The sequence below is a fragment of the Sesamum indicum genome, linkage group LG8 (genome assembly GCF_026168435.1).
Source record: "Sesamum indicum cultivar Baizhima isolate 11 linkage group LG8, ASM2616843v1, whole genome shotgun sequence".
NCBI lineage: Eukaryota > Viridiplantae > Streptophyta > Magnoliopsida > Lamiales > Pedaliaceae > Sesamum > Sesamum indicum.
Window position 1 is genome coordinate 3,179,770 of NC_142664.1, and position 11,994 is coordinate 3,191,763.

The window sequence follows — 11,994 nt, forward strand, 5'->3', positions numbered from 1 at the left end:
ATTATCTCATATTGAATGATCATGGTCAAAAAGAGGAATTGAAAGATGGAAAGAATAATTATAGATGCATTACAATCAATTGTATCTATCAAGATGTTCTTATTCTCATTACAGTGATATAAAATACTAGTATCTCAAAAACATATGAACAATATTATAGGATGTTCTAGTAACAAAACATGTTATACAACTACCAAAGTAAAAGAATAGCAGTGAATTCACCAACAATTACTGTAACTAGGAACTGTTTCATGTTCCTCTCAAGTTTGTGAACCTGAATCCATATGGATATGCAAAAGAGACATTGCTTGGCTGTACTATTTCTTCACTTTGCTGTCAAGTTCCGATCTGCAATGGCATCTATAAGAGTGCAGTGTTTAGCGACGAAAGATTCTTAAACACATATGAATTGGATTGCAACGGATGTCAACAGAGTGATCAGTAGCACAAGCAATGAGACATTTTGCCGTAGACTGGCATTTGGTAGATAAGGATATGCATCAGGAGGCGGCATGACGCAATTATCACCGTTGAAATAGATTCTTCTTGGGAAACCCCAACCCTTCTCGAAAGTGAACGTCGATTTATCCTTCTGGAATAGAAGCTCCGACTGCACGTTTCCTAGAGGGCCAGCTTGCATGAGCAAGTCGTTGTAGAACTGGACACCCCATAACATTGCAGTGTCATCTATCAAACAGAAAATGCCATTACACTCGTCATTAGTATTTTTGCCTCCAAGAAAATAAGTGAAAAGATTTCGAGCAACGTCTTGTAATTACACCGTCGCTATTTGCATTTCTATACAGCATGACTTACTTATATTCTCGTATGGATTTAGTGGCTTGTAATTGAAGCTGAATAGCTGAGTCAGATTGTCGAAGTTCGGATGCTGCACGACTAAGTTCCACTGCGTATAGTTCATCCTGTAGTTGAAGTTTGTTATAGTGACCTTGACCCGCCAATAGTCCTTGTAGTTTACTTTGACATGCCAGTGGACTCGAATGGGGCACATATGACTTGTGCACTGGACTAGAGGCGCATAGCTGTTGCGCTTCTCTTGTTCTGCAACGACTGAAGCAAGGTAGGGTGAATCTGGGCTGCAAAGGGTAAATGGCAAAGGACAACCAAGTTAGTAGAAAAGTTTATAGTCATGGGAGAGAGAGAAGATGAAATGGGAAGACTTACTTGACACATGATCCTGGCTGAGTAAGGTTATTTTGGCATCCGCAGGTACAGGTCGGGCAAGGAACAATGGTATCATTGTAGAACGATGAGAGTGAGACGCAGCAAGTAGGAGTTTTTTGAGCCAGAAACTGTGAGTATGTGCATGTAACGTTCCATGTCACTGCAATAAGAGAAACATAAGCAACAATTCAAGAATACAAACCTACAAAACTGACAACCTATTTTACATGGCCAAGCTTTTGAAATCAGCTTATCTAAATGCAGTTCTACGCAGACAGACTCCAAGACGGCGCTAGCAAAATGATGTATCCTCCATGCTATTAGATGCATGCTTCCATTTATTCACAACTCCACAAAGTCCTTGATAGCAATTTTTTTCATACATACGATAGTTTCATATATAGTTGAAAAACATGTGAGGATTTTGTGAATGAAAATATAAACAGACTGAGCAACTTACTCATTGCTTGTGTCACTCTCCTTCCGTCTTTAGTAACATATTTAGTAGGTTTAACGATTTTTGCCGGTCCACAAGTATAGCCAGGACCAGGTGCCTTCAAAGTGAAGTTCTTGGGCACCTTAACCGTTTTGTTAGTGGTTCCGGCAGCACCTACGCTAACTTGGAATGAGCTTGCTGCATTTGCCGGATCTTGACCCCATGAGCTAATCACCCCTCCTTTACAACAATTAGCAATCTGTTGGTTGTAAGGAGTTCCAGGCAACAAGTCGACGACGGTTGGATCTTTCTTGCAGCAATGCGGGATGTTCCCTTTAAACCTCGAACAATCTCCTTGCTCTGTAGTCTGACCTCCCATCATGTTCCATATCACCTCTTTCTTCGCCCAAGTCCACCCCAAAGTCCAACCTGGTGCTTGAATATGACGATATTGTTGGAAGTTGAATATCGTCACAACAGCCTGTCCATTTTTCAGTATAAATTAGATTAGACAACCATAGAAGGAACAAAGCGACGAACACTATCCCATCTGCCGGAGACAAGACACTACAAAACGAGTCTAGAGTTTCAAATTTGAAACTAGGATGTATGGTTCAGGTGCACTTATATCAAACACGTTAATAGGCAAATTGACATTATTATTAGTAGAATTCTTACCACATAGCCGTCTGGCGTCCAACTGATAACGTCCCATTTTATTGTGATATTTCCATTGGGATCAAGTGCATCATATGCTTCTGGAAGAAAAAGGAAAGAAAACAAGCTCTGTCAAAAACTTGAAGATATCAAGCACAAAAACTCAAACATAATCAATTTTCAGCTAACATGAACTTAATCTTGTAGTCTAAGTGAATGATGAGTTTTAGATCCTAAAGTCCCCCACAAAAAAGTCAAATCTGCAGATGAGCAATTTTTAACAGGCATTGATCCAGAACTACAGAGCGGATAAAAGTTAAGTGGATGGATCACTCAAATATAGGACTTCAATTTCAAATTTCCTCATTCAAAATCAGGATTAATTTAGTTTAATGCAACTGGCCAAGATCAAATCCCATCTCAAGAAACAACACCATTAATAGCCTAAATATCAGATTGAGTACTAAACTAGCCAATGATGCATTTAATCACCCAAAGATGCAAGCTTTTTGACACCCATTTCCTCATTTCTCTTGCTAAAACCTCCAAACACTAAAAAAATGCAAAGATAAATCTTTGGAGGTAATCAAAACCCAGCAAACCAGAGAGATTACCTGTTGAGGTGAAGGTGGAGCAAGAGAGCAAGAAGAGCAGCAGAATGGTGGGAGTGGTGAATCTCATGAGAGATCTGGAGCAGACTTCCATGCCCTTCTAACTGCAGACGTTTCCTGCTCTCAAGATCTGCAGAAGTTGAGAGAGAGAGAGAGAGCGAGCGAGCTCGGCGGTGGCAAAGCTTGTTTAAGACGAGCTTAACTGCACTTTAATAAAGTCTTCTACCACACAGTAACGCCACTCACACTCCATAAAGATTCTTCATTTTTTTACTGTCTTCTCTCTCTCTCTCACACACATGTGTGACACACACACTCATAGGCATTAATTTGTTACATATATTGATGAAAATGACAGCCCAACCAAGAAAAACAGATAGGAAAATGGACATCTATTGAGCATTCACTCATGTTCAACTCATTCAAATTGATTTTTCACAAGGAAAATTGAAACCATCAATATGATATCATGTGTAGCCATTCACTCAAGATTCAGACATATTAAAAAAGAAAAAAAAAATCCATCTAATAACAATGCTAATTTAATTAATAAGATTAAATTTCACCAAATGAAAATTATTATTCTAGTTTAATAATATTTCTTGATTAATTATCATAATAACCCGTGATTGAAATCACAATATAATTATAATTAACTTATAAAAAAGATGATGAAAAATTAAATTAAAAACAAAAGCTGGGCCGACAAGGTAAATGGAACAATACAACTGACATATGATGTAGAACAGCTGATGATGTGTTTAATAATATAAATTGTTGAACTACTGTCGGTGCAGCGGAATTTCAAAATTTCCATGAGAAAGAAGCGAACAACTAGCAAGTGTATGGTCGTGGGGCCTCCTTTTGTGTCGGCTGCTTACACATCTACAGTTCAATTGTTGCAACTCATTTGTTCGGCGGGACTAGTCTAGGAGGATTGTCGGATCCGGCTTATAATTCACACTAATCAGATTCATTTTGATTCAATTTAAATTAATAAATTATAATAATAGTTATATGATTGATATATAATTTAAAAAATAAATAATTATACGATAAATATATTATATTAATTATGCAGTTAATTCGATAACATAAAATTTCTTTTAAATATTGTTTCTCAAGCTTACAGTAAGCGCAATGGATCATGTAATTTTTTTTTTATGATTGGAAATTTAAGTTAAAAAAGACAACGCAACAATCTTGTTTTTTTTTTTTTTTAATGTGATCAATTAAGATCTTAATTAATATAATAACCTTTTCATTTATTGTATAAAAATATCTTATTTGAGACATAATTGATCTTCAAAATGATGGATTCGGTACTATTGTTATTATCAATTTATGATATTTGACAGCTTATAAATAGTGTTTAGTAGTTTTTTTTTTTTTTTTGCAAAGAGCTTATAAATTTTAAAAATAAAATATCAGAAGTTTATAAGCTCTTTAAATAAAAAATTAGGAATTACTAACTTATTTATAAGGTCTTAACAAATTTATTCAAATTAATTATGAACATTTTATATTTCGTAATTTTATTTAAATAATTTATGAATTTATTTTAAAAATAAATTGTAATATTTTATAAGCTTTAAAACCATTTTATAAGATGTAAGAATTTATAAAATTTTCAAGAAATATATTTTTCATGTCTCCTCCAAAAATATTTATGACGCAATGGCGATCTAGCATGCATGGGCCTCATCTATTGCCCTATCGGCCCAAAATGATCAACGGTAGCCTTCCTGGGTTTCTGTTACTTGCAGCCCAATCCATGTCCTAGCCTCTCCGTTATTCGGCCCAATAGTTGCTTATTGGTTTCAGGATTTCGGCCCAATATTTAGAACTGCTCTTTGCTTCTTTTTTAAAGAAAAATAAAATAAAAAAATAGATAATTACTAAGCCTCCCCTGATGATTGGTGTAATTATATATAGACATCTTCTAATTTATTAAATTTATATCGAGTATCCCACAATATTTATTTCTGTCTAACAAATAGATATCTCCTTTATGTAAAGTTCATCGTACTTGCTTATATTAACAAACAAATTGAATGAAAATCTCGATTTACCCCCTATTGACTTATTGCAGGTGAATTATATTTTTTTTTACCAAATTGTCCTTATACAGCTCATATACTAATGCATGTGAAGAAATATATCTTCGTCCTTAAAAGAGTAATTTGTCCAGAATTTGTTTGGTCTATAATAAGTTAATAGTGGTGAATTGGGGTTAAATTTGATTAAATATTTTCTTGTTAATATCAGTGAATTCGGTGATTTTGGACTAATTGAGGAATCCATTTGTCAGACGAAATGGAGTATTATATGTAATCTTTGAAACTACGGAGTGTCTATTTATAATTATATCAAACTTTGACGGAGGAGCGGTGTACTTATCCCTTAAAAGAAATTGCACACACCCACCCAAATTTGAACTCAAGATACACGATGTAGGGGTACTTGTTAGATGATTGCTAATTTTAGAATGTATTTGTAGTTATGTTAAATTTTATGAAAAATTGTTATATTTATCTTATTAATTAAGAAACGCACATTGAATTTTCATATCAAACTTTATCAAATTAACGATTATAATTATCTTAAAATCCCTAATTTTGAATATTGTAAAAATATAAAAAAATGTTTTTTTTATTACTTTAGAGAATATGTAGATATGAAAATAAAATATTAATTAAAAAACAAATATAGATTTTTATATTAATATTATTATTAATTTAAGACAAGAAGCAAGGTTGGAAATGTTTAATAACTAGCAATTGGTGGAAATGGATTATTCTTTACCCAACTCACCATATCAATTGGCCCAAACTTTTGATTCGCTCCGATTTCTACGGTACAACATTGCACAGCGGGGATTGCCGTATCCGCGTAGCAGAGAATCCCGGCCGCCAATGAAGACCCGACTTCTTCCGTTCAACGGCTTTTCGAGCGGAATTTCCAAATTAGAATATATTTAGATATTTAATTGCACTTTCTTCTCAACTACGCACAACCAACAACGAATCTCTTCAGAGCAACTACTTGACATTTCTTTTTCGAAAATTTTCAGCTCACCGGAATTTGATGAGCTTCTCTGTATCAGGAAATGATGATCTTCTGTAAGTGTTAGGGATTTTTGGGATTTTTTTTTGGTTTGGTTTGGTGTTCGATGGATACAGCGGGAACTCATAGGCAATCGTTCGGTCAGACGGAGATTAATTGGGACAAGTAAGTTTGATTAATTTGATTTCTGTTGTTGAGTTGTTTGTCGTTTTAATGTGGTGATTTGGGGAAGGTTTTGAAGTTTAGTTCTTCAGATTCAGTTGGTTGATGATTGCGGAAATTGGATCTATAGAACGTGGTTAGATTGAATTTTCTTTTGAACTTAGCTTGCTGTCTCTGTTGTGTTTCAAGTTTGAAATCAGGCAGGCTTTGGTTGTTTCGGGTGGATTTCTACAGGGGAGAAGAAGAAATGTATTTTCCATTTCTTGCATTTTGTTTTTCCATGGTATATTAGAGTCTTCTAGTGTTGCAATTGAGTAAGGGGCGTGAGCTCAAAGTACGTGCAATTAAACAAGGGGATTTGACGGTGCATGAGGAACCTTCTATGTTGCCACATTAGTTGATGCTTGATCATTGAGTTGCCTTTATTATTGTTGCAGGGTGGTAACAAGCATTTGATTTTTTTGTTATTATGTCATTTTGGATTCGTTTTGGTTTAATCGTATTGTCATCCTCCCCTACAGGCTTGACAAAACTAAGTTCTACCTTGTTGGAGCTGGAATTTTTTCTGGAGTTACAGTGGCACTTTATCCCATTTCAGTTGTGAAGACCAGGCTGCAAGTTGCTTCACATGAGTCCATAGAAAGAAGTGCTGTTTCTGTCATCAAAGGCCTACTAAAAACGGATGGGATTCCTGGTCTATATAAAGGTTTTGGCACTGTCGTGACAGGAGCAATACCTACCAGAGTTATATTTCTTACCGCATTAGAGACAACCAAAGCTGCTGCTTTCAAGATGGTGGAACCATTCAAATTGTCAGAGCCAACACAGGCAGCTATAGCAAATGGGGTTGCTGGCATGATGGCATCTCTTTGTTCACAAGCTGTATTTGTTCCAGTTGATGTGGTATGTTGCACATACTTTCATCCAGGTGTTTTGAATTTTTATTTAATTTTTATAAGTAGGTAAAATTTTTAGGATGGAAAGGAATTCTGAGAAATAGGTTCCATTCATAAACTAAGATATGCTGATAATGAAAATAAATTACCATGCAAGTATAGAACACATCAAATATCTACTTTATCTATTGGCTTCCCTTTGCTCTATTTATTATTATTCTAGAGTCTCATACGATCTTAAATATGGAAATAGGTCATAATTTACCCTCTTGTTTTTTTATCTAGCTTTTTCTTCCCATAATACATTTTTCAATTTATTTGAAACACTAAAACTGTATTACTAATTTTCTGAAAGGTTAGTCAAAGATTAATGGTGCAAGGGTATTCTGGCCATGCGACCTATAACGGGGGCTTGGATGTTGTGCGCCAAATTATAAAGGCTGATGGGGTTCGTGGATTTTATAGAGGCTTTGGTCTCTCTGTTATCACTTATTCTCCAACCAGTGCTGTCTGGTGGGCTAGTTATGGTGCAAGCCAACGCTTCATCTGGAGGTCTTGCATTAAACCTCAGTCTCATTCATGTTTGCAGGAAATATATCGTTAACCAGCTTCTTATTTTTGTTTTTTCAAATGGTGCTCCATTTGTAGATTCTAGGTGGTACCGATATACATTTTTTGTGGATACCATTCTCCCACATAAACATCTTAATTCAATATGGTCTCATTCCAATTTCCAAGTCCTTATGTGTTTCAGAGTCATGTAAATTTTATTTGATTTCGTCAATGTTTCCTTGTAAAAGTCCAATTGCTAGTTGGGATAGTAGGTTTACATCCAAATCTTTAAGATTTCAATATGGAATGGACGTAAAATTACTGAATTTCCCATATTATATTACAAACATTTTCTTTTGATTGCCCAATGCAACTAACCTTGGGTGTAGTGCCCACAGGAATTTGGATATTCCTGAATTTTCTTTTCTCTTGATTTTTACTTTTAACTTTTGTGCAAATACTGTTTAGTAGCTGAAAGCCTATGCACTTGTTCAATATCTTCGAGTCTACTCTCTTAAACCCTTCCCTATCATTCTCAATAACAGCTAACATTCTAACACTAGGATCAAGCCTTTAAATCATTATTTCCTTCAATATCTGAATTTGTGCTGCATTGCATGCTCTCAGGATCATGGAGTGGGCAGTACAAGAGGATTGAATTTTCTAAAATTTATATAAATTTATCTGATTCAATGCAGAAGAATTGAAAGGTGCAATTAAATGGTATATGGTCAATCTAACTGCTGTTTGCTGTTCTTCTCCCTGTAGTGTGGGTCACTCAATTATATGATGAAACTCTTACTCCTGAATTTAATTTTTATCATTCGTTCTTTTTGTTTCTTTTAATGTTACTGGCAGACTCTTGGATGATAGCATTTCAGCTCCAAGCGAAGAGAAGATCATGGCGGTTCAAGCTGCTGGGGGGATTTTTGCTGCTGCAACTGCATCATGCATAACAACCCCAATGGACACCATTAAAACCCGCCTTCAGGTGGGCTCTATCTATTTATTTTCTATCTTATATTGTTTATAAAACTTTTCTAGTGGGTGGTAGATCATTTCTCTGATGCAAAGGTGCATTTGCTTGTTGTAATCACTTGTTTAACTATATTTCTTTTTTCTTTCCCACATGAGTGGGGAGGGTGGATGATACAATGGCCAATTACTGAGTGGTAGACTCCATCATCCGAACCGGTATCCTAACTTTTCTCGTCTTTTCTCTTGTTTGATGTGTTCTCTATGCTCAGGTGATGGGCCATGCAAAAAGACTCAGCACAAGGCAAGTAGTTAAAAGTTTGATTGCTGATGATGGATGGACTGGATTTTATAGAGGACTGGGCCCAAGATTTTTCAGCATGTCTGCTTGGGGAACCTCAATGATTCTGGCCTATGAATATCTAAGTAATCTTCTTAATCTTCACTTGTCATTATGGTCATTGTTACTCATGGTCCGTTTATGAATGGGGGAGGGTTGGAAGCACTTGGTTAATCCCTCATTCTTAAGGTACCTTCTTGCTAATTGGTTCATGCAGCGAGCCGCATGCTGCTGCTTGTTCATACTTCTTGCCACTTTGATGAAACCCTTGATGCTTTCAAGTCTGTGTGAAAGAATTTTGTTTGGTCATTACTTCAAGTTGTGTGTTTAAATTAAAATGTTTTAATGTTCTGTTTCATCCTCTGGCGATGTTGAAATTAGCTTGAAGAATTTCATATCAGCTGATTCGAGCCCAAACTAATGAGTCTATTGTGTTTTCCATTATGCAGAACGCATGTGTGCAAAAGATGAATAGACTCATCAACCCTGTCCCGTTAAGTTACTTTTCCTCAGTAGGTGACACAGATTTCTTTCACACTGTCCATAGAGAGACACGCTGCTGAAGATATAGTAGATATGTTAAACTTTTGCAGATAAACAAGACAGCTTGGCTATAGAATCTGATCATTCTGCCAAACTACTGAAAACGTTGATGCCATAATTCTTTTCTGGAGGATTACACATTATAATTATTACATTGAAGCAACCTCAGAGTGTAATATTGTATTCTTGATCCATTCTTGACCGAAGAAGGGAACTTAATGTAACTGTACCTAATGTAATTGTACTTCTGAGTCCAAATTATTTGTGTTGCTGCTCAACCTTCATTTGTCAGGAACATACTGTCTCGGTCATAGTTTCAGCTTGCAATGGTAGAGAGGTCTCTGTTAGTAATCACAAATGCAGTTCCCCTCAAAAGATTCAGATCGATTTTGAAATCTAATTTGGTCGCAACTTTGATGTAAAATTTGCAGAAAAGTATTCCCTTCTTAATTTTTGGCTAGGCATCCTCATGTATCATGTGTCGACTCAAAGGTAGATGATCACTGGTAGTGATTTCAAGATCACTGTAGTGGACTTTCTTAATAAATGTTAGCATGAGAAAACTGCCCAAAGAAACAGAAGGGTTGAATAACTTCGTGGCCTATTTGAAACACGATGGGAACATGGGAAGTCTACATTTGATTCTTCCAATGAACCATATGCTATAATATGGCTTTATCAAAGTTACAAATCTCAGTGTCTCCACTACAAACAGCAAAAACGACTTCTAAAGCTTAAATAATCACGAAAAGGGAAAAAAAGGGGACTTGTAAAGCTCAAGTAACAAAAACTGTCCCCGAAATCTGCCTTAACCAACAACTTGGGGCTCATCTTCTTCACTATTGTCATCCTCATCGTCCCTGCTGAATTCCGCATACTCTTCAAGGGATGATGCAGTGAACAAATCGCCAGCCTTGCTATCATCATTGCTTTGAGTTACTGCTGAGCTAGAGTTTCCTTTATTCATCTGTATATAGACATACAAAAGCATTCAACCTCAGAATAAAATGATCACCAGAATTATGTAATTGAACAGCTGAGACAGTTGCAAGACCAGAAGTAACCACCAAGTGATAACCAACATGAACTGAACAAAACTTAATCTTTACATATTTGCCTCTACTTCTGTGAAAATGCCAATCTGCATATATCATTGCAAATTTAGAAAATATGCTCAAGGTGATGCTTGGTTTCTGTCTCAGCCACCACCACCTACCCACTGCCCAACTGCCACCCCGAAACGAAACAGAACAGAAATATACAGCAATTTTTTCTTTAAAGAAATACATCTGGAAACAAAAGATCAAGAACAAACTTACAGCTCTAAGCAGCGTTCTCCTGTCTCTCTCCCGAGCATTTTTTATTGCCTAAAGCGCCAAAACTTTGATAAGGTTCTAACTCGATAAACAACACTAATCACCATGATCTCAAAAGCATAATAACGGTTGCAAAAATTAGAAGGATAACAAGAAAAACAAATGAAGCGAGTGTTGCTAATGATAATAAAATGAACACCTCTTCCAGCGCCTTCTGCTCGGCTTCTACTTCCGAAACGTCTCTGCAAGGAAAGCAATAGAAACACCCATGTATAAACCTCTTAAAACATGCATACAAATTGAGCTCATCCGCTTAAAAATCAATCACCCTAAAACAAAAATTTCCACTTAATTTTCTTTTTATTTCAATAAATTCCAATTAACCTATATGAATTACAATCAGTAATCGCATTTCCAGGAAAATAACTGAAATTAATGGGAGAAAATTATACCTTCCGATTATGTTGTCAACACGACATGAACATTTTGCACATACTTTATGCTCCTTAGCGCAACCTACACATATTATTCTTCAAAATCAAGTCAAAAAATAACAGAAAATGAAACTTTCCTCACCTAATAAATAGATTTCTAAATACTAACTACGTCACACTTGAAAAGCAAAAGAAGTACTAAAGAAAATGAACACTTCGAATTCTAACCAGCGCATAGATTGTGATAAGCCTGTCGAACATTCCTCTTGGAACACCGCTGGCTACAATCGATTTTGCAAACATCAACAAAATAAGTAAAGACATTCAACAAAATCAAGCGAAAAAAAATAAAGGTAAATAAAAATAACCATTTGGCAGGTTCGGCAAGAGGCTTATATTTTCCGTATCTCCGTTTCCACTCAATCTGGTCTTTACATCGAGAACAAACTCCGGTCACTTCCGAATACGGCCTCAATCTTCCCCCTACTTCCTGGCGTCATCAAATCATCGCCATAGACGTACAGAAGTAGGTATACATATACAGGGGGAAAAAGAAAAGAAAATACAAAACGATCTAAGTAGAAACATTTATTCAAGGCGAGGTTTTCTGGGGATCCGAAATGGAAGATGATACATACGGTGGGATTGATCGTGTGGCCGGAGTTAGGTTTCCAGGCGAATTTGTTCTGGTGCTTCGGCGGACCCCTACGGTTGCTGCCGCCGCTGCTCATCTTCAGCTTATACACCCTTCAAATTTTTCCGCGACCTTAACCCCAGTTACTTATAATCATAGTATAAGAAAAAAATTGCACCTTGGAAAA

General features: G+C 36.0%; 3 protein-coding genes across 4 annotated transcripts; 1 reads left to right on the top strand and 2 right to left on the bottom strand.

Moving 5' to 3' along the window:
• Positions 1-38: 38 nt before the first annotated feature.
• Positions 39-3,152, bottom strand: LOC105167528 (protein COBRA). The gene is made up of 6 exons (XM_011087297.3): positions 2,893-3,152; positions 2,300-2,379; positions 1,646-2,102; positions 1,186-1,345; positions 817-1,097; positions 39-687 (listed from the first exon to the last, which is right to left on the bottom strand). Exons 1-6 carry the CDS (start codon positions 2,981-2,983, stop codon positions 395-397), a joined length of 1,362 nt encoding a protein of 453 aa, XP_011085599.1. The 5' UTR covers positions 2,984-3,152; the 3' UTR covers positions 39-394.
• Positions 3,153-5,757: 2,605 nt separating this feature from the next.
• LOC105167530 (uncharacterized) lies at positions 5,758-9,701 on the top strand. The gene is made up of 6 exons (XM_011087300.3): positions 5,758-6,120; positions 6,639-7,020; positions 7,369-7,565; positions 8,424-8,556; positions 8,813-8,966; positions 9,330-9,701. Exons 1-6 carry the CDS (start codon positions 6,062-6,064, stop codon positions 9,353-9,355), a joined length of 951 nt encoding a protein of 316 aa, XP_011085602.1. The 5' UTR covers positions 5,758-6,061; the 3' UTR covers positions 9,356-9,701.
• A 306-nt stretch (positions 9,702-10,007) lies between these two features.
• Positions 10,008-11,994, bottom strand: LOC105167529 (small acidic-like protein). 2 transcript variants are annotated; one of them, XM_011087298.3, is made up of 7 exons: positions 11,812-11,985; positions 11,542-11,663; positions 11,402-11,454; positions 11,192-11,255; positions 10,939-10,981; positions 10,743-10,790; positions 10,008-10,390 (listed from the first exon to the last, which is right to left on the bottom strand). In XM_011087298.3, exons 1-7 carry the CDS (start codon positions 11,902-11,904, stop codon positions 10,232-10,234), a joined length of 582 nt encoding a protein of 193 aa, XP_011085600.1. In that variant the 5' UTR covers positions 11,905-11,985; the 3' UTR covers positions 10,008-10,231. The 2 variants fall into 2 exon arrangements, with proteins under 2 accessions (XP_011085600.1, XP_088740201.1); XM_088884075.1 differs by lacking the exon at positions 10,743-10,790 and having other exon boundaries at positions 11,812-11,994.